Consider the following 25669-nt stretch of genomic DNA (forward strand, 5'->3'; position numbering starts at 1 on the left):
TCCTCCCCAACCGCCTGTTTTAAGGAGGCAGGCACTTCTTCTCCTCTGAATATTACAGAAAGTGGTTTTGAATTCATTTAATGTCAGTTATTAAGGCCCAGTGCAAACTCTTCTGGAATGCTGGGCTCTAAATTAATCCTGACTTTTCATCATCTCAGGACGCAGTACCTAGCAGACAACAGAAGACAACTTTGAAGACAGCTCTAATAGAGGTCAACATAATGCAGCGTTATTGTGGGCTTATTTTACACTGATACCACCCCAACAAAAGAAGGGCACGGGAAAGAGCATTTCTTCAAACCCACTGGCCCCCTTTCTTGAAAGAGTTTATCAACTATTTATGAAAACAATGATCTATTATATCTGGTATATATGAGGTGATTAATCATATAATAATGAATTCAATAGAATTTGAAAGTATTCATCTCACGTAATGCCTGCTGCATGTCCATGAATTTAGATAAATCTGCTAAGATTCCCCAATGAATGGTGTTGGGAAGTTTAAATTTTCCAACACCTTACGTTGCTACATAACAACGTATTCTTATGGCAAGTGAGTAAATCCTCAGTACAGGTCTCAGTACAGTCAATACAAACTATGCACAAAGGAAACGTATTCATTGGTGGTTTATGGGCAGCAACCCCACTTCTCCCTTATATAGGTACCCTCTGTTTTCACCCTACATGTAGTTTTTGGATTCTGTGAATTGCTGACAGGAGCCAGATCTTTTATTGGAAAGTGTTTTGTGCAGACAGGAGGGAAAAGCTCACAATAGGTTAGTGGTGTCATTAGCAATTTTGTTCTTTATAGAGCAGGAAAATATAATCAGGGGTTTAAGCTATTAATTCTGTAGGCTAGTACTTCCCTCCCACTAGGAAATGTTTATTTTCTCCACCGCTGAAGACGGGCGTTTTTTAGTGTTTAAGTGAATCCCTGCTGTGTCTTTGTATAAGGAAAGAGCTGTGTTTCAGCACCTCCTGTGGAGAAGGCAGCAGGGGACAGCCTTTGCTGTGTCTCAGCTGCCACCCGTGGAGGGGCAGGGGCAGGGAAAATCACATTTTGTGGGAGACGTTGCACGTTTTTTTCCTGAATGGAATTCTTTAGCAAGTTTGAGGAAAAGAAAATAAAGAGAATGTGGGAGACTCGCTCCCTACATACTAGCGTACTAGTGTAGTTCTGAGTGACCTTTGATAAATCCCTTCATCCTCTTGTGTAACTAACTGCAACTAAATACTTTGTCAGACCCTTTCCAGTCATTCCTAGTGAAAACATATATTTACCACATGAATTCAGAGTCACTTCCTTCCCCCCTGGAATGGTTGCTATTTTTCTCACAGTTAACATATTGAGCAGCATAAATATATTTGCCCTGGGTATATTCCTGAAGGTCCAGAGAGATAGCAGAATATCAATGGGGCTGCAAAAACCCCTGACAGAGGCTTGGGACTATGGCCCACCCATGAGGAATTTGGCTGTATGTCTCTCTTCTCCCCAGAGCTCTCACTACTCTCATGCTGGGATGCTTTCTCTCTCTCTTGGGTTGTAGAGAGTTTCTAGCAAAGAAATATTCAAGCACGTGCTTGAAATAAGAAGCAGCATGGCTAGGACCAGAGGTCTCAATTAGAGTTCCAAGGATCAGCTCTACAGACCTGGGCAAGGCCAAGATTGCATGAAATGGTGAACCGTGGGATGAGGAATTAGAGCGGTCTGTAGAATTTCATCATGGTGTAATCTGTGAAACTGGTGACATGTTGCAGGGTAGTGCATGAGACTGTAGGCTATGTAGACACCAGTCTGACATGAGAACTGATAGGAACCTCAGAGGCCAGGTTAAAATTAAAATCCAGCCAACCACTCAAGACTAGGTTCCTGTGAGGTTTTTGGAATTTTAAAATCTTCATGTTCCTTCTCATTGTTCCATGGCATGGCATCATCTCATACTTATATTATGGATAATTATGAAACTTGAAATTAATATCTCAATCCCAGAAAGAGGATCTTCTATTTTCTGGCCAGGGGTTGACCCTCTGGAGATGTAATAAGAACAGCAGATCATGGGATTTCCGTTGCTTTGCCCAAAGCTAGGCTCTTTAAATGGTGAAATGAAACAACTGGTAATACCAAGACCACTTTGCTGGGAGTCAGCAAAGATGGCTGGGGATACAAAGAATCTGCTCCTCAAGTAAATCCTGAAAAGTTTAATAGCCTCCAAGCTTTCAACTTGCTAGTTTTCATCCCTTTAATGACTGTGATTGATGTCATGCCACAGCAAAGAAAATATGAAGCTGCCTTTTTTTTGATTCTTCATAAAACCAGCATCCAAACTGCATTAATATGGAATATGTGAAAATTTACCATTAAAATATATTATTGCTTTTGAGTGAAGCATGAGATAAAACTTTTTTTCTATAAATCATTAGAATTACATAAGAGAAATATAAATTTGGAAGATTTTTTAAACCCAAGCCATGAAAATAGTGTATTTGAAAGTTAAAAAAACTGCATGTAGTTTTACTAAATCAATCTGACTTTTATCCATACTCACAAACCCCTTTTACCCTCAATATAACCCAATTTAAAAATGGGCAAAAACCTGAATAGACATTTCTTGAAAGAAAACATACAAATAGCCAACAGGTATATGAAAAGATGCCCAACTTCACTAATCATCAGGGAAATGCAAGTCAAAATGATAATGAAATATCATCTCCACCTGTTAGAATGTCAGTTATCAGAAAGATGAAAGATAACAAGTGTTGGGGAGGATATGGAGGAAAAAGAATCCTATACACTGTTGGTGGGAATGTAAATTCCCATTATGGAAAACAGTATGGCATTTCCTCAAAAAATTAAAAGCAGAGTTACATTATGATCCGACAATCCTGCTTCTGGGTAAATATGCAAAAGAAATGAAATCAGTATCTCAAAGAGATGTCTATACTCCCATGTTCATTTAAGCATTAGTCACAATAACCAAGATATGGATACAACCTAAATGTCCATTGATGTATGCATGGATAAAATGTGAGATACACACACACACCATGGAATATTATTCAGCCTTAAAAAAAGAAGGAAATCTTGCCATTTGCGATGACATGGATGAACTTGGAGAAGGTTATGCTAAGTGAAATAATCCATATACAGAAAGGCAAATACAGCATGATCTCACCTGTATGTGGAATCTAAAATAGTCAAACCCATAGAAATAGAGAATAGAATGGTGGTTATTGGGAGAAGGGGAAAATGGGGAGATGTTGGTCAAGAGGTTTCAGTTATGCAAGATGAGTAAGTTCTAGAGATGTAATGTACAACAATGTGACTATAGTTAACACTATCGTATACTTGAAATTTGCTAAGAGAGTAGATCTTAAGTGTTCTCACCACAAAGAAAGAAAATGGTAACTATAAGTGTTGATGGATATGTTAATTAGCTTGATTATGGTAAATATTTCACAATGTGTATGTATATCAAATCACCAAGTTGTACACCTTAAATATATACAATCTTTAATTGTCAACTATGCCTTAGCAAAGCTGGAAAAAACTATTGAGCATTAGAGAGCTTCTTTTTTCTTATTTGTAATGGAACCCGTATTCCTTACTAATGGACCAGCACGCGTTTGTTCCAGGTTCGAAGGGATGACAAATAGGCACTCTGCCAGGTTTCTTTAGTGTTTGTACTTATGAGAAAATGCATTTGTAATGCAATGGTGGTGTGTGCACATTCCCAAAGGATAGAGAAATCATGTAGAGTTTGCAGGAAGAAATGTCAGCTCATACCTAATAGCCATTGCTACTGACATAGGAGAGATTATAACTAGACTGGTACATTTTAGAAATTGCAGCTCTTCTTAGAATTAAATAATTAATTAATGATTTGATTTCATCAGCTGCTGAAGATAGGCCCTGAAAAGTATTTTCCAGCTTTCTGTGATGGGCTAAGAATCTGCACAAAGGGAATGGGAGGCAGGCGAGGGATCCAGCAATAGGTGGGTACACATAAGGGTGTGTACTGGATTTACACAAGTTTAGACAAAGAATTCTCTATTAGGTAACATAAAGGCTAAGCTGCTGTAACAAAAGGCCCCTAAAACACAAGGCCAAATGAGACTAGACATTGCTTTCTGTCTCATTTAATAGCACCACTAGACTAAGCTGAAAGGACAGCTGTGTTCCACAAGGTTATTCAGAACACAGAGTCCTTCCAACTTACTGCCACAACCTTCACTAGGGCATTAACCGCATCTGCATGGTGGCAGCTGGGTCGTGGTCTCAGCCGCATTCATGCAAACTAGGGCACATGAGATCATCCAGGGCAAGCACTTGCCTTTTGAGGGAGCAAGACAAAAATTACAGCCATTCTCCTCCCATTCCGTTGACAGGGCTTAGTCTTTGTATTAGGGTTCTCCAGAGAAACAGAACCAATAGGATATATGTAAAAGAGATTCACTATAAGGAATCAGCTCACAGGATTATGGAGACTGATAATTCCCACTGTCTGCCATCTGCAGTCTGGAGACCCAGAAAAGCCAGTGGTAGAGTTCAAAAGCCAGAATGCTGGAAAGGTGATAGTGTAGACTCCAGCCCGGGTCTGAAGGCCTGAGAACCAGGAGCACTGAGGGCAGAAGATCAATGTCCCAGTTCAGCAGTCAGGCAGACAACAAATTCACCTTCCTCTGCCCTTTTGTTCTATTCTGGCCCTCAATGCATTGGATGATGCCCACCCACATTGGGGAGGGCCATCTGCCTTACTCAGTCCACCAATTCAAGTGCTAGTCTCTTCCAGAGACACCCAGAAATAATATTTAATCAGCTATCTGGGCATCCTTCCACCCAGTCAAGTTGCCATGTAAAATTAACCATCACAGTCATATAGCCGTATCTAGCCGTGAGGAGGCTGAGAAATGGTGCCTCTAGCTGGTGGCCGTGTCCCAAGAAGAAAACTGATTTGGAAGTGACATATAGCAATCTACTGCCCACCTTGCAGTTCTCCCTATTACGGGTCTTGTTCTCCATAACCAAGACCTGTTTCTAAGAGAATTGTGGTAATATATAACTGAGCTCTCCCAGAAAAATCCAAATAGATTTTTCTGTCAATTTAATAAAGTACTGTGACAAAGTGTTATTACCATGTTGAAGTGTCAACTCTTTAATATACAATTTCCCTGTATTAACTGTCTGCTCAGAGTATACCAGTTACTGGGTGGCACTTTGTCCTCTCTCAACATAGTATTATTTTCTACTGGGCACCTGACGCCAGAAGCATTAGGCGGGCAAGCTCTGTTTCTGGGAATAGTTGTTAATGAAGTAAAACAAGTTCACTGCATTAGGCTAAGAATTTAGGGTTTTGGTTTTCTCTGATGAGATCATAAATGCCTTTTCATTTTTATTTCAGACACTATCAAAGGGAAAGTTGGCTTTTGGTATCCTAGAATCAATGCCACTGAGGTATACAAGACTTACCAGATAAGCCTGTGCTGTTCACTCTCAGACGTAAATTAGTTTTCGTACAAAAGCAGCTCTATATCTGTAAAAATAAGAGCAGATTCTGATGGTTGATGTCAGCCCGTTTTCTCAGGACCAGCTTGCCTTCTGCAAATGATCCAGAACTCTGTTAGTGTCATGTCTGCTGCACAGTCTCAGGTGGGGTGATTTATTGTGCAGTCAGGTTGAAAAGTAAATCCTCGATAGAAGGTAACTAGGGCACCAGGAAGACAAAGGCGTCCAGAACAATGAGCTTTAAAAGAATTCAGCCTGGTCTCAGGGCTTTGTGAAAATATGAAATTCTTATAAACTGTCAGGATCTCTAGCTAATTGTTCTTTCTCTAAATCCAGTTATCTGACAGTGGATTTCTTCAATAGAAATTATTGTTGACATGTCTTAAGACAACCAACATTTTTTCCTTTCATTTCTAGGATGGCTGTCAGAAAGCAATTGACCAGCCATTTTTCTTGCCTTCCTCTGCATTCAGATGCCAGGAGCCCCACGGATTTTTTTTTTTTTTAGAAAAATTGTCCCTGAGCTAACATCTGTTGCCAATCTTCCTCTTTTTCTTTTTTCTCCCCAAAACCCCAGTACATAGTTGTATATCCTAGTTTTAGGTCCTACTAGTTCTTCTATGTGGGATGCTGCCTCAGCATGGCTTGATGAGCAGTGAGTAGGTCTGCGCCCAGGATCTGAACCAGTGAACCCCGGGCCGCCAAAGTGGAATGCGCCGATTTAGCCACTATGCCACCTGGCCGGCCCCCCCATGGATTTTAATCAGAGTTTTAAATCAGGTTTTTCCTTTCTTGTGTGCCTTATGTTCCTGTTGCCTCCCCCGGGGTCTCTGGTCTTGCAGAACCCTCAGGAATTTCTTCTGTTCCATTCTGATTTCTTCCTCCCCAGGCAAACTACCAACCAGGGAAGGAATGTGAGCCAGGGACTCGGAGCTGCACGTGCAATCACATGGCTTCACAGCTGCTTCCTTATCCCCAGAGAGGTTTCTGTCTTATTTAGCACCATTGCTGGCACATCTTTAGCACTTTATTTGCAATAAAGGCAAAATTAGGAAAGTATGTTAATCTAAAGCTGGTTTGGCCTGAATGCTACAGGAAAAAAATCACCGTACGCAGTGGTGGGTGCATGTGTGTTTGCTGCACATACCAGCAAAATGATAGCATCATTTCTTCAGAGCAGTGTTCATATATAAGTGCTCAATTAAACTAACATCCCCTTCTTACAAAAGGTACTAAAAAGAATACCTGCAATATATGTTATGATTCCTGTACCAAAACAAATTTTTTTAAATAGATTTTTATTACATTTTGGTGCTAATAAAGGCCTTAAGATAATGTTTTTGTTTGGTTGTTTCTCTGTTTTTCATCACAACATCCATTGACCTAAACTGGATGTTCCATGTTGTCTTTATATAACTAGAGATTTCAGTAGTAAAAAAAAAAAGAAGTCAGAACTGGGAAGGGATAAAGGTATTTTTAAATTTATCTAGGTTTTAATTTATCCAGATACCTAGATTATCTAGATTCAGTTTAAGAACTAGAATAGTCCATTTTCACCAATTGCACTCACTCATTCAGTCATTTATTCAATAATTATTTACTAAATACTTATTGGACAGTGTTAAATATTTTGGAGAATACAAGAAAGTCTGATACTCTCCTTATTTTCAAGAATCCAACTCCATAACTCAGAAGAAGAGAAATACTCATGTATGATGCTTTTATAACAATTTAAAATAATATTCTATAGAATTAAGAGCCAAATGAGCAGTATAGATAACAAGTACTATAAGAACCAAGAGGACAGAAAATATCACTTGAAGGAGACAGAACTTGGCCTGAGAGTTGAAAGATGGACAGACTGTGTGTATGCAGAAAGCAAAGAGATGGTGTTCTAGGCAGAGAACATAGAAAAGTGTGCCCAGATGATGAGTTGGGCTTGTCTGAGGAAGTCTGCTCTCTGTGAGAGCAGAGGAGTAGCAAGACATACTCCTAGGGAGGTAATGTGAGTGTTCAGCCCGGGTAGGCGGAGGTGAGGATGGTGGAGGTGGAGCACTACTGGCAAATGATTTGACCATGAGAGAGTACAAAGGGAGTACGGTGGGGGGGCTGTCTAAATATGAAGTCCATGTATGACCAGAGTACTAACTTTTTAAATTTAATTTCAAACATATAAGTATTTGAATTTGTATTAAATAGATTATCTGGCTCCCTTGTTATTTTTCCCTGACATTTTGAGCAACCTGATTGTAGCTGGATTTATATCCAACAGAAATATTGTAAGGGAAGGAGGGAAAACATATCAGGAGAGAGAGGGAATATCTAAGCCTCTGGACTGAACATTAGCATAGAAGGGAAGGATGCCCATGGTGGAGCTGAACTCTAGGTTTGTACCCCACACCTCTGCTTATTAGCTGTGCAAGTCTAGGCAAGGTGCTTAAACTCCTTCTGCCTCATTTTACTGAACTGTAAAATGGGGATAACATGAGCCCCATTTAATGGCTTTGTTTTGAGTATTAAATGAGACCAAACATGTAAAATCCTTTAAAAAACTCCTAGCACATAGTAAGTGCTTGATAAATGCTGGCTACTGTGATTATTCTAAGGAGAAAGAATACAGACAACGAATGCCTCAGTTTTAAGGCGAGAGGAGGATGAAGGGGCTGAATGAAAATCTGATTATCTTGGATACATTCAGTGATAAAAGGATATTGAAAACGCTGGTAAACCACAGGCAAGAGGTTGGAAAGTTTAAACCTTGTCTACCTGGTCACAGACCTCTGTGGCCCCAGGAAAACAGGGCTAGCATGTTATTGTTGAATATGAAAAATACCACCCCCTCAAAAAGAATTATCCTACTTTTTCAAAAAGTCTATTCTCTATGGCATTTTGAATATGTTTTTTCCCTTTGCCAATAAAGAATAACTATAAGTGTTCAAGTGTTACTTATTGGTTTGTGCTTCTTCAACCTGAGAAGCTATCCTGAGTTCATTTGAACTAATCAAACTCTACTATGACTTTATGCCAAGTAAAGCAGAAGCTCCCTGGAAAAGTGATGATTTAAGAAAGTAAATCTGGTGATCTGTTAAAACAGCATCTGTCAGCTGTGGCACTATTGATAATTTGAGCCAGATAATTCTTTGTTGGGGGAGGGGCAGATGTCCTGTGCAGTAAAGGATATTTAGCAGCGTCTCTGGTCTCTATCCATTAGATGCCCATAGCACCATCTTCCCCCAGTCATAACAATCAAAAATATCTCCAGACAATGCTGAATGTCACCTCGGACAAAATGACCCCCAGTCAACAACCTTTATGTTAGAATCATTGGATGAAACTGATTCCTTATGTTTTTCAAACAGAAGAGTGTGACCAAAATGGATACTGGTATCTTTGAACCATACCCATTCAAATAAAGCAGGCTTCTATCTCAATGGATTCACTGGGCAGAAATCAACCACCTTATGTGCTGGTATCAATGGTAAGTAGGTGGTGAGGTGAAGAGGCGCCAACAGAGAAGAGGAGTCAGAAATGCATTAATGACTTAGCAAGATGTGAATGGTGGCATTCTCCAACCAACCAGAATGGCCTAGTGGTGATGGTGTCACCTCTCTTCTTCTGTAGAATGGGAAAATTAAGGGAATAAGTGCTTGGCTGTTAGAGTAGCCATTTTTCTTTTAGAAAGGATTACTTTGATTTGTATCTCAAATTTCCATGGATAATAGGAATGTGAAACTACTAGATAACTTTCTGCTTCTTGCTTTCTGTGGTATATGCTTTTTAAGGCAGCATGTCAGGCCAAAAGGGTGTCTTCTGGATCGTCACTGCAGGTGGGAAACAGGACCTTTCTGACCGATGGTGATCTGTTGCCTCCTAGAGAGCTCACAGCCTTAAAGCAACACTCATTTTCAAGTTTCAAATTCAGTTTGGGACAAATATGAATTTGGGGAGTTTCCTATAGTGACTGGAATTCTTATATTGCTTATCCCTACCTATCATTAACTTTGAAAAATATTAAGATTCTAGAGTCACATATTTCTAATTTTTAAATTTGTGTTTCATCTTTTTTTATGGCTGAGTGATATTCCATTGTGTGTGTGTGTGTATGTATATGTGTGTGTGTGTGTGTGTGTGTATATATATACATCTCACATCTTCTTTATCCATTCATCCATTGATGGGCACCTAGGTTGTTTCCAAGTCTTGGCTATTGTGAATAATGTTGCAATGAGATAAGTCAGATGGAGAAAGCCAAATACCATATGATTTCACTCGTAAGTGGAAGATTAAAACAACAAACGAACACATATATAGAGAAATTAGATTGATGGTTACCAGAAGGGAAAGGGAGAGGATGGAGGGCGAAAGTAGTAAAAGGGCACATGCGTATAGTAATGGATGATAATTAGCATTTTGGTAGTGAACACGATGTAGTCTACACAGAAATTGCAATATAATGATGTACACCTGAAATTTATTTAATGCGATAAACCAACATTCAATAAGAAATAAATAAAAATTTGTGTTTCTATTATGCTTTTTTTCTGAGAAAAAGAACTTTCAAAACTAGAAACTTCTTTTTCTTTTATCAAAGGTTTGCCTCCAAGGAGGCTTCAGGGGCAAATTTTTCAGTGGCATTTTGAAGTCAAAAGTAGCTTTTCTTTTGAGAGAGCCTTAGTTCTCAAGAGATGTCCTTCTATTCTTATTTGAAAAGAAACAATTTTTGGTTAAGATAAAGTATTTCAAACTCAAAAGAATATTCCCTTCCATTCACACAGTGTTCTAGCTACAGCGAGTATTAACATTCCCTGGGCACATCACATACTTTCATTTTACTGGACTTGCGCCCTTACCGTTCCTTATGCTAGAATATCTTTTACTAGAAAAGCTAGTAATGTTATCTTCTCATAGTAAAGCAAATGTGTAGCGGGTAGAGGAAAGCCAGGACCACCAAATATGGGACATGGAATTAGAGATGGAATTGCAGATGTTTGCTCTGCAAATGAAAATTTTTATGAACCAAATTGTTGAAATGCTAAATCCAGAGAGCAGGCGGGTTCATTATGTTGCTAATACTAAGGGAAACTGTAGCACCCTCTGTGGTTATGGCTAGACATGTTTTTAAATATCATAATGTTCCAAATAGAAGCATACCACGATGAACAAATAGAGTATCCACCATGTAGCAGAAAATAATCCAGTGAACAAAAGTTTTGAAAAATGGTTAGGTTTAAGTCTGAATCAAATACTAATTAAATATGAGTAGCATCTCTTCAAAGTAATTCTATTATTCATCTTATTATAAATTACTTTTCACAAGTCAAAGAAATGAGAAACTGAAAAGAACTTTTAGGCTGCTTAATCTAGCTACCTATCAGCCTAAGAATTCCTTATGGGTTAACTTACCAGATCAACCTAAAATAATGGGAGAAGGGGGAAAGAATACTTCAATAATCTGATTGAAATGTTAGTTTTTATTTCCTAAGACAAAAATCCAATTTTCTTGTCTTTGATTTCATCTTTGAACTCTTGGTTTTCTCATTTGGAGTCAGGCAAGAATTTTTCTTCTTTCTGCCACTTTCCTCTGTGCACTAAGATGTCAAATCCTCAGGAAATGCTGCATCATATTTTATCATTTTACAATTCATTTGTTTTGCCGAAAGCCAGCTAAAGTTATTTCAAATAGCTCGGTAAACACTAGGGTTTTAGAATTTTGATGAAATTGCTTTTGCTTAACGTAGCCTATATTCTTCTACATTTACTATTATTCATTTCTCCTTATAGATAATTTTATTTTTCTCTTCTTTTTCATTTATTTTATTGGATAGTACCCGCTCCATAGTGCCTAAAACCTATTATGTAGCCTTCAGTGTTCTCACAGCTGACAACATATATCCATTTTGCTAAATTTGTCTTTCTGGAGTTGATAAATTATGATGGAAGGAACTTTAGTTACATTAACTTTATTATTTACTGCTCTTTCATTCCAAATTGCTTGTGGCAGATGAAGCCTCCATAGTAGTTGGAGAAATAAAGCAGCCTAAACTTTTGAGCTACAAAATAGTGTCCTATTTTGTTTCCTGAATGAAAAACTATTCAAATGTTAACCTAGTGTATCAGTAAGGATCCAGCCCAGAAAATAGACCTTGGCCAAGTTGTTCAATAGAAAGAATCTAATCCCAGATAACTAGGGGCAATGAGACAACCCAGAGATTATCAACTGCTTGGGTTTGAGGTTGTGTTCCTAAGGCCTGTGAGCTAGGGCAGCCACCTACCAAGAGCTGGAAGGATAGAGCTGCTGCCCCTCTTAGATAGGCTGCCGAAAGCAGAGGAGGGGGAGAAACACTGAAGCTGCTCCCCGCACCCCCCCCCCACCCCGTCCCTCTCCAGTCCCCTGCGGGTGTTTCCCATTGGAAATCAGCTGACAAGGTAGCCTGGGAAACATGCAGTGCAAGGGTCAGCCTCTTGCCATACAGTGCACAGCACAGAAAGGGCACAAAAAATATAGGAGAACAAATAGGCAAATGACTAACACATCTAGAAAGTACTGGTCAAGAAACAGAAGTGCTTCTATTGGTACAAAAGTCCTCTGTGTGCTTTGTGTGTATTTTCTTAGGGTTAATTTTTGTTTGAATTTGAGATGTGATGATTACTAGTTAATATGATCTTTTCAAGAAGCATGGTGAGGGTCAAGTTCAGTGGTGTAGTGGTTAAGTTCAGTGCGTTCTGCTTCAGTGACCCAGGTTCATAGGTTTGGATCCCAGGTGCAGACCTACACCACTCATCAGCCATGCTGTGGTGATGACCCACATATAAAGTAGAGGAAGATTGGCAACAGATGTTAGCTCAGGGCTAATCTTCCTTAAGCAAAAAATGAGGAAGATTGACAACGGATGTTAGCTCAGGGCTAATCTTCCTCAGCCAAAAAAAAAAAAGAAGAAGCATGGTGATATGGGGCAATTTCTTCTAAAGCAGAAATAGAAGGGCGGTTGTATACTTCAAGAAATGTGTGTTAATGTACACATGAAACACATCTTCTCTTAGCTGATATATTGCCCTTACACATCAATGGTAGCTTGCCCTCATTTGTTTAAATTTGCCCCCACCAAAATTGTGCCACCATGGCCTTATCTGCCTCCAAGGGAACTAGTGTGAACATGGATCATTCTGATTATACAGAGAACGATGAGACCAAGACGTAATCTGTGTCTGAGCTGAGCACGGGCTCAGTGAACCACTTCTCCAGTACACTACAAAGTGGATCTGCAGTAGTGCTGTGGTTCGTGTGCACAGCCTACAGCTGGACCCCTTACACCAAGAGGTGTTTGACATGGGATCTGAAAGACTGAATAGCAATTACTCTCTGCAACCTGGGGCGAATGGCCACTGTGGACCTCAGCCTTTTCATATTTTCTGGTTTCCTGAGGTCAGAGTTCTCTACAAAGACAAAACTTCTTTGCTCTGGTTCATCTGAAAAACACTGTCATTTTAAAGGTGAGAGAGAGATGATTTTACAGTGATTTTTAAGGCAAACAATGGAACAATGCTTCAGAAACATTGAATGGGAGTGCTAAAAAGGCAAATGTGGTGTTGAAAGAAAGCAGACTGTTCTTGGCTCTTCCAAATCGGTTTTGCCAGAACCCAAGCCTAGGGAACGGACAACAGCCCCCAGTTAAATCCATTACTTGACCCTGAGAATATTCTTTCTTTGCCTCCCTGCTTATCATTTTCTTTCCTCCTCACTACCCTCCCCTTTCCCTAAGACACAAAGCTATCTGGGATGGCCCCTTACCTACACCATCCTCTTTTCTCTCACTGTACAGGAGGGCAGGCTGAGCTAAACTCACAAAAATGAACCTCTGATGGCTGGCTCAAGGGCAAATCCCCAGACCACCCTCTCTACACTGTCCCACATATTCCCACCACCATTGCCAGGCATGGTGCCCCCAACCAGCCTTAGCTCCTTGGCCCCCTCTGAAAGCCTCCTCTGCTCTTCACCACAGAGACCCCAACCCCATTCTAGCACCATGATCCTCCACATCACTCTATGTATTTCTCTGACATGGAGATTAAATTGAGGAAGATTGGCCCTGAGCTAACATGTGTTGCCAATCTGTCTCCTTTTTTTTCTTTTTTCTCCCCAAAGCCCCAATACATAGTTGCATATTCCTAGTTGTAGGTCCTTCTAGTTCTTCTATATGGGACGCCACCTCAGCATGGCTTGATGATGGGTGAGTAGGTCCGCGCCCAGGATCCTAACTGGGGAACCCCTGGCCGCCAAAGCAGAATGTGGGAATTTAACTGCTACGCCACCAGGCCAGCCCCTGACATGGAGATTAAATCTTACACTTATGAATACTTAAAGACCCATGATCAGCCTTATGACGGCCCAATGTGCTGGCCCCTATCCTGTACCTGCCACACCCCCTCTACTTCCCAGAGGTCCAGTCTCTGCTCCTTCTCCCTTCTATCACCCCCCATGCTGCTGGAACAATCATCACAAGCTTCCGACTGGAAGGGGCCCCACTTGCCCTGCCCATTTTACCATTAACTTTTCTTTTTTTTTTTTTTTTTTTTTTTAAAGATTTTATTTATTCATTTTTTTCCCCCCAAAGCCCCAGTAGATAGCTGTATGTCATAGGTTCACATCCTTCTAGTTGCTGCACGTGGGACTCGGCCTCGCGTTGGACGGAGAAGCGGTGCCCTGGGGCGCGCCCGGGATCCGAACCCGGGCCGCCAGCATCAGAGCGCGCTCACTTAACCGCTAAGCCACGGAGCCGGCCCGACCATTAACTTTTCAAACCAGACTTTTTCTCTCTAGTGAATGTAGCAGCCTCAGGACAGGTGCCAAATTCTACTTATTTCTGTCCCCCCTTACAGTGCTACTCAAAGTATGTCTGAAAACCAGCCGCATCAGCATCACCTGGGCACTTGTTAGAAATGCAGAATCTCAGGCCCATCTCAGACCTCCTAAATGAGAATATCTGGGGGTGGAACTCAGAAGGTTTTAGCAAACCTTCCAGGTGATTCTGATGCCTGCTAAGGTTTGAAAAGCAGCACCTTGTAGTATAGACACTAGTGTCTTCTGCACAGTAGTTGTTTAATAAACACCTGATGATCTGAGTGTATTTGCAAGATCACAGTGTAAAGGCAAACCCAGCTCCCTGAGAGCAGAGACCACATCTTTCTTCTTTACTGCTGTGCCCCCAGCTCCTCGCATAACTCCTGACAATGCGTTTGTGAGGCTGAAATAGAATCGGTTAGTACTTTCTTTTTGTTTTTGTTTTTTTCCCACTTTAACCTTTTCTAATAGAGGTTACAAAACAGCAAAGAAAATAACAATGAGGATTGTTTAGAGAATGATTTTGAGATAATACATCAATGCCGTGTGGATAATCAATGATATCAGTTTGCCAGTAATAATAATACTCTCCTTTCATATGGCACTCTGTGGTCTTCAAATCTCTTTCATGGACATTTTCTTATTGATCTTCATGAAAATCTGATAAAAATATTAGTAGTCTTTGTTGTCCTCTCTTAAAGAAGAAGAAGCAGAGATTTAAGAAAGCTGAGAGAATAGTTCTGATGTCTGAATTAGGTACAAAAACTAGAAGCCAGGACTTGGAACTCCTCCGCTCTAGTGGAAAGGCTTGCATTTCAATTGCATTCTATTAGTTGAGTGTTTCTGGCAACTTACCCTCAATAAGGCTTCATTTTATAGTTTCTTCATCTGCAAAATGGGGAAAACAATAGTATCTACCTTACAGTCTTGTGGGAATTAAATGACATAATGATAAATGTAAAACCCTTAGCACATTGCTTGACACAAAGTAAGAGTTTAATAAATGAAGCTACTGTTTTGTTATGATTTATTTTTTTTATGCTTACATATTATATGTATTATTATTATGTATTTTTTATCACACCACACTGACTCCTACCAGAGTGACCAATACTCCATATGTGGGTTAGCAAGGGCCAGGGTCTTCCTTGTTTCAAAGGATGTTCCTTGCTAACTTTAGGGGACGTTGAAGGCATTCAGTCTGACTCTCATGACTGGGAGTGTTTCTCACTGTTGTCCTCCTGTGGGTCTCTACCTGTGCTGATTCCTGTGGTCATTACACCGAATAACCCATCAGTAAGGTTGGGTATCTGCTGTCGTCACCATGGTTACTTCCCTTTCTCAAGTACAGGTTGCTTAGTCATTCCAAATACATGCCTTCCTTCCATCAGTTGTTAACTTAAGTTGTTATGGTTAATTTCTTTTTAAAATAAGGTAAAATAACAACTTTCATCCAAATATAGAATAAACACGTCAGAGATTTTATTTAACTTGGCAACTAATGATAGAAACAGTAAGTTGTTGCCATGGTTTCAAGGGAGTATTCAGTGAACACATAGAGGCAATCAGGAATGCTGAAAGGAATTTACCCATAGTTGTAAAATAAGTTTATATCCATGAGGCCATAATCAATTGCATTCCACCAGATGAATTCATTTGCATTTCTATTTTCTATTGGCAAGAATTCATTTATATCATTTTCCATTTTCTACCATCCACAGAGTTGTACAATAGCTCACAGATGATGAAAAGCAGAGATGATCTGGAAAAGTGTGCTTGGCAGAACACCCAGCAGTCTTTTTTGCCTACTTCAAAGTCTTTCACAATTGTTCCTGACAGCAGGAACTCAAAAGAGTAGGCTAGTGTTAGAGGAATAGAGGATATAACTATATCTAGCTTTATTTTCCTGCCTGGAAAGGAGGCTTCACAGTCCTAGGCTTCAAAAGGGCTACGTGGACATTCCTCCTTTTCCTATCTTTATCTCCTCTTAACACCCACTTCTCCTTTTCCTGTGGCTGCTGCTTTCAAAATCCCACAAACTCATGGTCCCACCCCTCCTTGGAAACCCCACCTTCCCCACAGCAGGAGGAAGTTCCCTCCTCCTTGTCCTATCTTAATGTCTTGCAAACCTCAGTGCTCAGACTTTGGCTGAATGTCTATGGAGCTTCTCCTCTGCTCAGCCAGTGAGGCTACGAAGGGGAAGGAGAAAGTTCTGGTATCTGAGTGAGGGCAGAGCAGATGCTAGATTCTAACTTCATCTTCCCCTTCAGCAAGCCTGATTGTTTGCCATAACCTAAGAAGTAAGACATCTTGTCAAAGACCATGAATTCCCCCAGGGACAACACAGTCTTGTCTAGTTTGAGAAAAAGATATTTCTGTTAACATGAATTTGGCCTTGCCCATTGTGGAAGAACAACCCAGGCATTCTTGAGTCTAGGACCCACTGAAGGGGGCTCTCTTTGTTGTTCAGAGGGTGACGCTTGCTCCACTTAGTTGTTGTTGTTGTTTCTCTTTCTTGCATAGAAGAAGAGAGACATCCAATTGTTCCTACCACACATATAGTTTAAAAAAGTAGAATTTGAAATTTGGTGAAACCAAAATGAGATCAGAAGTTATAAGAGAGGCGTGATGGAAACAGGCCTAAGGTTGGATTTAGACTAACGATGCAGAATCTGATGTGGTCCATGGTGGTTCCAGGACCCCACTGAGCAAACGACTACTTCTTGAGTTCTTGGAATAAATGCTCAATATTGGCTCTCAGCAACAAACAGACTTACTGCAGAGAGGCAGATCAAACAGATCCTTCAGGTACATCCAGTCCTGTTCATTCCCACACGCAGCCTAATGACACTCTATGTATGAAGATTCCGGGCATTTTGGTTTCCCTAGGAAACATTATTTATTTTTTAAAGATAATCAAGTATTTAACATATGAATTTCTTACCAAGTTCAGTGTTCAGTAAAATGTAGTCACTTCTTTTCCCTGTGGAAGCAGACACACTGCTTTCCCTGTAGAAGAGCAGGCGTGGGGAGCCTTGGGCTGTAGATCCATGTTGGCCACTATGTAGTTGCATCGTCTCCGTTAAGTCACTCCACATCTTGAGTCTCAGCTTTGTCGTCTACAAAATGAAGGAGTTGGACTAAGGCCCTCCAAAGCAACTATTCCACAACATCGAGGAGCTAAGTTACTCTCTGAGGTATCCTTATCCTGACTATTCCTGTTAGAGCAGAAAGGAAAATGTGACTCCTCCAGGCTGGAATGAATAGCTGGTCGACAGATGGCTTTGCAGGCTGTTGAGGGGCCAACACTTGCCTTCCCCTACCATGGACATTGTCAGGATACAAAAGGCCATGGAAGAACTCTGCCAGCAACATGTCCTACAAAGGGTGGCAGGGCATTTACATTGCATTCGACGGTGATTCTCCTTCTCATTCATTTGATCACTAATTCAAAATTGTGAGTACCTTCCATGTGCCAGATCTTTTCCTGAATGCTGGAGATGTAATGGTGAACAAAACAGTTGTGGTCTCTGCCCTCAGAGAACCTATAGTCTAGGGGAGATATAGACAAGTAAAAAGGTCATAGTGAGTGAGGTACAAGGTGTATGTGGGCCCATGTCAGGGGCACCTAATCCAGAGGAATATGTGTGCTGAGACCAGATGGAAGAGAATGAGCCTGACACAGAGGCAATAAGTATTTTAGACAGGTGGCATATGTGATGAATTTCTTGCAAAACTAATGAAGCTTAAGTTCAGTGGTGTGCCAGTAAATGGGCTCTTTGAAAAAAATGAAAAAACAAAAGACAACTCTGATTTGCAGTATTTGCTAATTTCCATAATATAAATACATGGTCGTTGTTAAAGGTACAAGTAGTTTAACCACCAACCTGCAAAAGCCCTTGACATTTAACAATCAGTGCTTTCAAGCCAGTACTGCCGGCTCCAAAACATTCGTAATAAGCTTTGGGCCCTTATTTGGACAAGCCCCTTCAAAGTATCTTAGTTGGGGTTCCCCCAGAAGTAGGCTCTGAGACAGGAATTTCCACACAAGTAGTTTATTCCAGAAGCACAAGAAACAGCCACAAGGAGTGGAGAAGGGAACTGGGAAAGCAAAGGCAGCCAATAAAAGTGTGTTCCTTCCATTATGGGTAACTAGAGCTTATTCCTGCCCAGAAGTTCTGGGGATCAGTGTGGCCGCAACCTGAGGAGGAAGGGAGCTGTGGTATTCATACACCTACTCCTGTCAGTCAGTGGCTGAGGTCTGCTCCTGAGGTGTGTTAATTCCCTGCTACATTTGACCTTCCCTGATGGGCAGAGTGGCCTTCCATAGCTTTGGAGAAGACTGTAAAGCAAAGAGCTACAGATCCTGGAAGTTTGAAGTCAGCCAGCAAGCACAGAGTGGTAAGGCCTGGGGATATGGACAGAGTACCAACAGCATCTGCTACATATTGCCTTGTATTTGTAATTTGCTTTTCTTTTCTTAAATTGGGCCCTCAAATTTTTATTCATTTTAGACCCCCCAAAAACTAGAACCACGCATAGTGATAGCTTCTACTTGTTGAAAAATGCAGCATGTATGGGAAATTCAAAGAAGTTAATGAGGCTATATCAGAGTTGGGGGAAGGGAAGGTAGTAAGAGATGAAGTTAGAAAGGTAAGCCAAGCCATATGAAGGGTGTTAGGTTAAACTGAGCTCTTCTACGTTTGGCTGACATTTGCTCGTCACTGCAGAACTCAGTGGGGCTCCTCCTGGCTTCTCGTCCCTGGGACAGGCTGACAGAGCAGCCCCCATTCTAGGATGGCTCCTCCCATGATGAAGAGCAAGAACAGAAGACGGCTGATAGAAAATCACAATGCCTCTGACGGCTATTGCTCGCCAGTGGCTCACATCAAATCTTATCATATTCCATTGGCCAAAGAAACTCACTTGGCTCAGTCCAAAGCCAGTAGAGTAGGGAAATATAATCCACCTACAGGGAAGGAGGTGATGACTCTGTGAGGTAGTAATACAATCTACTATAGGTTTTCAGAAAAATTTTAGTAGTGTTTACCTGAGGGTAGTGAGATTTCTAATAATTTTTTATTTTTTGCTTTAGCTTTTTCTATTAGTATTTTTAATGAAAATATAGCAATTTTAACAAAATCTGTAAACCTATTTGTTTAAATAATAAAATATCAAATATTGGGCAGCATTTATTTGAGGATACTTTTTATTTTTTTGTGAGGAAGATCAGCCCTGAGATAACATCTGATGCCAATCCTCCTCTTTTTACCAAGGAAGATTGGCCCTGGACTAACATCCAGGCCCATCTTCCTCTACTTTATATGGGACACCACCACAGCATGGCTTGACAAGCGGTGAGTCGGTGCGCGCCCGCGATCCGAACCTGCGAACCTTCAGGCTGTTGAAACGGAGCACATGCACTTAACCACTACGCCACCAGGCTGGCCCCTGATGATTCTTTTTTAAAGTTTCCTTTCTTAACTCTTTTATTAAATGAGTTAATGTACCTATAAAAAGCCTAGCTCCTCAGCTCCCTAAAACCACTTATTAGCATTCATAGCACATATAATTCACTGGGTGTTATTACGGTCCTCTTTTTGTTTCCTTCCTACTACTCCCTCATTTGAATATTTCTTTATTTTGTATATATTTTTGTAAACCAGCTGCAAATACTTTGGATGTTATATGGGAAATAAAGAAACAGATTATTTAAAAACTAAAAAAGAAAAGTATAGGAAGAGAATCGTCCCAGGGATGTGCAGCCCAGGTCACACATACAAATCACCTGGAGAGATTTTTTTACATTCCTATGAAGTCCTTAGAGGTTCTGATTAACTGTTCTGAGTTGAAGTAATTTTTAAAAGCTCTCTAAGGGTTGAGAAAAAATTGAGTAAATAAATGATTAAATTAGTGAAAAGTTACAGAAGGGCCAATCCTATGTGATGAGCAGGAGCAGGTTGGGCAATTTCCTTACATATTTGAAGTCGGCTGAGATGCTGTTAACCTGAGACTCCTGAATGTTGACGAGAATAAGGGAGATGGACACTGCGGAGAAATATGAGCTTCCAAAATTAAGAACAGAACTGCTGTTAAGATCTGTCTGAGCTTCACTGGGTAAGGAAGAGCAAGTCACATCCTCTCTGATATCTCATTTTTCCCAAGTACAGCCCAAATCAGACCCTAGGAGACAATTGATTTTTTGGGTCACTGAGGTACATTTTCTGGACTGTTCTTCAGACCATTGTGACTAGCAAGAGTCCATTCTCTTGAGAATAGTTTGAACTCTTAGGAAGCTATTGATATACCCAGAACAGGGGAGGAGGAATAAAGATATTGTAGGAATTCGGTTTGTTTGTTTACAGCTCTCCAAACTTAAGTTATTTTATTCTGTACAGAGGTCAGTCATTTATGTGTAAAATATGAAAAACTCTTTTCCTCTCCCTCTGCCTCATGATATAAAACAAAAACAAAAAAACAACAAAAACCGTCTCTATGTATATATATTTATATAGGAAATATATATAGAGTGAGAGGAGGGATTGTTGTTTTGGTTTGGTTTTTGTTTTTAGCCAAATGACAAATAACAGATTTTTTAATAACTGTGATCTGGTACTGGTAAGGTCTGAGTTAATTGCCTTTGGTAAAGTAGCCATGGTGACCAGCGTATTGCTTCTGATCCCATTAATCTTCTTGAGATTAACAGTAAATCCCAAAAGATCTTTTGCAGTGATTCAGAAATAAATCATCTTTTCACATGTATGTTATTTGGTGACAGCCACTTTCTTTAAATGTGTCTTTCTAACCAACAAAGAAATAAGACAGTCCCTAACGAGGTGATTAAAAACCCATCCCCCAAATAAGAAATTTTACAAAAATACGGCACATGACCAAATACTCAGAAATACCACATGAAAGGAGGATTTATTCAACAAATATGTGTCATATTCCTAGTAGACATACCAGAGAAAGGCTATTCACTCCCAGTTAGAAATTTACCTGTGTAGGACCTCAGCCTTGAGATATGAACTGTAGACAAAACTTTAGATTCTTTAATGAATAATTCCAATTATTATTTAGAATATAGGAATTAGGACGAGTTGAGCTGGATTGGGGAGGAGGAACAGCTGGCTACCTAAGCTGCGACTAATAATGTGTTCTATTTAAGAGATGTTTGCAACCACATTTTTCCGACAGCAGCCCCAGAGACTAAGTACAAAATATGGTCACCTCATTTTACAGATAAAGATACTGAGGCTAAAGGATGCAGAATGACTTCCCCACACTCACTTAGTATTAGAACTTTCTTTTAAATTAGCTGTTCAAACTGTTAGGATTCTGAATTAAAAGAGATGGGAATTGGATTACCATCCCAACATTCTTCTGACCTTAATTCCTATCACAGTCTAGACAAAATACGCACGACTCTGGGTCTTTCTCGACTCGTGGGTCTTATACTTCCTCCTCTCCAAGTTTTCCTGAGTTAAGGGTACAATGTGAACTCTTATTTCAACCTAGGTCTTCATACATAAAAGAAATTCCAAGAAAACAATAGCATTTTATAGAATCTAAGATGCATAATTTTTCATATCTTAACATCTCTGAAATTGAGATGTGTCGTATGGTTAATGGCTTATTATAATCGCTATGCAGCAGTACCAGAGATGGATTTCATTGCGTGTACATGCACTAACTTGGTCAAAGCCGCTTCTGTTGTCAGTACCTCAATTGAGTGGTGGAATTGCTGGTACGTGGGTAGAAAGTTATTGTGTATGCAGAAAGGGTTATAAATTTGATATTAGTGATGTGAATGCTCATTTTGGAGTAATACCATCATTTCATATTTTCTTGCAAAGCAACAAGCTAGTACTCTGCAGGACTTAAGAAGGGAGATGGGTACCCACAAGCAGATGGGTATGTTGACTTTTATTATTGAGATAGTCTTGGAATGAATATCTATCATGTACTAAGCAAAGCAAGTGAAAACATGAAAAATTGCTAAATCCCTTAGAACGCGTGAAAGAAATTGCAAAGCAACGAGAAGCTGATGTGACTGATGCGTGTGTCTAGCAGGACTGTTGTTAAAGCTTTGTATCATAGTTTCATTGGCTGCTTCTTTTTGTTCTTGGCCATTTGTAAAGTAATTTTTAACTTATAATTCATGCCATCTTAGATTCTATGATATGTGGTAATTCATAAACCAAGCAGCATGGTTCTGAGCCCCTCTAGTTGGTGACTGGACTTCGCCTAAAGCTATTCTGTTGATAGTGGACAGAAGTCCAAATTAGTCAAAACCAAACATTGAGCATTTGACCCCTGATTCCAAACATAAGATTAACCAACTCTGATGGTAAATTAATCTTTTGATCACCTCAGCACAAATGCTCCAGACCACAATTCTTATTTGATTAAAAAGAGAAATGGTCTCCAATGGCTCCTCAAGCTTTCAAGATAATGGTTCTCTATAATTTTCTGGTAATTACAGACAATATTCACTTTACATTATTTCCTTGGCAATTTAGGACATTGAGGACGTTACATTAAAATATTTCTTATGTAAGAACAAATGGGAGGGGGATGGTTCTGATATAATCATGTCTCTTTCTCTCTCTCTCTTGCTCTCTCTGTATATATACGTGTTCTTTTCATATATTTTTATAAATTGTTAGGGAACAGGGAATGTTGTGTATGCGTAAATGTATAATCTATCACAGTAGCCGATCACCCCGTGGGATATCAAGTCAGTAAAACTAAGATACTCAGACATGTTAAATGGCAGAAGCAAGCATTCCCTTAACTTGGTTAAAGAGTAAAATCGGCTATCTGAGTTGTTTCTTCTTGACCTTCACAAAGGCACACCCTGGGTTAAGTACATACAGTCAGCGGGGCAATGGATAAGTTTGCCTAAGTCAGAGGAGTGCTAAACTTCCCCGAGCAAGCGTTGTCCCCAGTAAACTCAGGAAGCCGCGTCATTTACATCCTAGCCCCAACCCCTTCCTGACACAACTATGACACTCTCTTGTGACTCCCATCTCACTAACTTTGTGCTGGTATTTGATTTCTAGCTATGTGCCAGGATAAGAACTTTCTCCACTAACATAGGGCATTTCCAGGCATAGGCCAGACCTTGGCTTATAAGACCTATAGGAGCAGAGGGATAATAAAAAAAAATTACCTAGAGAAATCCATTTAGATTTGACTTTCTTTAAAAGAACCTTTGGAATTTCTTCATAAAACTCTGTTAGCACTTGAGATTTAAAGTATATCTGTGTGTAGGATATTTTTTACACCTTAATTCACTATGAATTTGTGATTTTTCATATACCCCATATATAAGATGAGATGAGGGAAAATTACAGAGTTTTGAATGTCTGCCTTTATTTTCCCAGTTTATGGTTTCATTACAGGCTGAATCTCACTGTTGCTAGAGGAATACATTATTAACTTAGGTATCAGAAAGGTCACATCCTCAGATTTTTCTCATAAAATATGATGTGCCTCTGAGATGTTCACATGGAACCAAGAGTATATTTCGCCAGATATTTTAATTTCATTTGAAAACTTGTACTTGGTTCACAGGAATACTCTGGAATAAAACCCTAGGAGGCTATCTGCCTCTTAGCCCTCTCGTTTCTCCTCCAAAGGGGGAAACAGTGATCACGTCTCATTGAAAGCTCTCCTGCTGCAGTGTCAAGCTATTTGCTTTCATTCTTTCTTCAAGTTGAGAACAGCGCGACACTATTTTCTATTTAATAATCTTGAAGGACTTGACAGTTGCTAGTAAGAACGTTCCCAAGCTTCTCTTTTCGACACTTTACAAATCCCTTCCGTTAAACTTTCGTTATTTGTTTAACTTTTCAACGTTTCCCTATCTCCCTCCTGACCATCCACTAAGCGAAGTCTTTCCCACCTGTCTTAGATTGTTCTCAATAAGAGCATGGCCAATATACAGGGAGGATTAAGAACGTGGCTTCCTTTCAGCCTCCTGTCTGAGATGACAAGAAATGCATGAGAACTTCGCTTCTCAAACTCTTCATGAGTAGCGTGGACACACGTTTAAGAGCACAAGTTTGAGAGCTCTTCTACCCGGCTTTCATTTCCAGATCTGCCACTTTACTAGCTGCGGGATCTTGGGCAAATTATTTAACCTCTCTATGCCTCATTTTCCTCAACTGTAAATTGGGGATGATAATAATATCCCCCTTGATTCTAATAATATCCCCCTTGATTCTAAACATATATAAAGGGTTTAGGACAATATTTGTAAATATTAACTATTGTCATTATTATCTAAGTTTCAGAATCAGAAGTTGGTTATGTGCATCATGATCCATACTGGAAGCTTATTTGGAATTTTGGATATCCTGTTTATAGTAACTTAAACCATCAGCTCCTTATATTTTAATTTTGATACTAATCAACCTGGCATTTTTCTCTTAAAAACGTAAAGAAAGCATGGGGCCCGGCTGGTTGCGTAGTGGTTAAGTTCGTGCTCTGCTTTGGCAGCCCAAGGTTCGCAGGTTCAGATCCCGCACACGGAACCACACACCACTCATCAAGCCATGCTGTGGCAGCATCCCACATACAAAATAGAGGAAGAAGGGCTCAGGGCCAATCTTCCTCACCACAAAAAAAAAAAAATTAAAGCATGAGTATATTAGTTCTTATGATTTGTTTTAAAAAATTATCATTATCCCTAGATTTCCTAGGCCCCAATTGCCTTAGTTGTTTAAGTTGTTATCGTAACAAGGGAAATGATGTTTTTGTGAAGTGGGCTGTAGGGTGACCAACCATCTTGGGTTTCCTGGAACTGAGGGGTTTCTCTGGAGACGGGACTTTTATTGCTAAAACTGGGAACGTCTTGGGCAAATTGGAATGGTTGGCTACTCTAGCACTAAAGGTACTACATAAGGTGGAGGTAGACGGGGGAAAGGAACAAGTAGTAGTAATATTACTCTCACCAAATACAAAAGAATTCTTAATACAACACCATTGTTCTCTTGATTTTTGACTCATGCAATCCCTGATGAGTATCTGAAGGATAAACTTGCACTGAACTAATAAATTCTAAATGTCAGGCATTTGGGCTTCATTTTTCAGTATTACCATCATCTGTGGGATATATTTCTTCTTCATTTTATGTTGTTCTGCTTTCCTATAATCACTTTTTGCCTGTTCTTTTTCTTTTAGGTCAACTCAAATCAAAACGTACTCTTGGGATAATGCCCAGGTTATCCTGGTTGGAAACAAATGTGACATGGAAGATGAGCGGGTCATCTCAACCGAGAGAGGCCAACGTTTAGGAGAACAGCTTGGTAAGAAACAAA

At 40.0% G+C, this 25669-nt stretch overlaps 1 protein-coding gene across 2 annotated transcripts in view; it reads left to right on the forward strand.

The window, feature by feature from the left end:
• The window catches only part of RAB3C (RAB3C, member RAS oncogene family), a 271453-nt gene that overhangs the window by 197378 nt on the left and 48406 nt on the right, over positions 1-25669 (forward strand). For both annotated transcript variants that reach the window (XM_014781653.2, XM_004422843.2), the window contains exon 4: positions 25533-25657. In XM_014781653.2, the coding sequence (XP_014637139.1) occupies positions 25533-25657 (125 nt within the window). The remainder of the gene's footprint in view (positions 1-25532; positions 25658-25669) is intronic.

The sequence above is a fragment of the Ceratotherium simum genome, chromosome 18 (genome assembly GCF_057802395.1).
Source record: "Ceratotherium simum simum isolate JZ-2026a chromosome 18, ASM5780239v1, whole genome shotgun sequence".
NCBI lineage: Eukaryota > Metazoa > Chordata > Mammalia > Perissodactyla > Rhinocerotidae > Ceratotherium > Ceratotherium simum.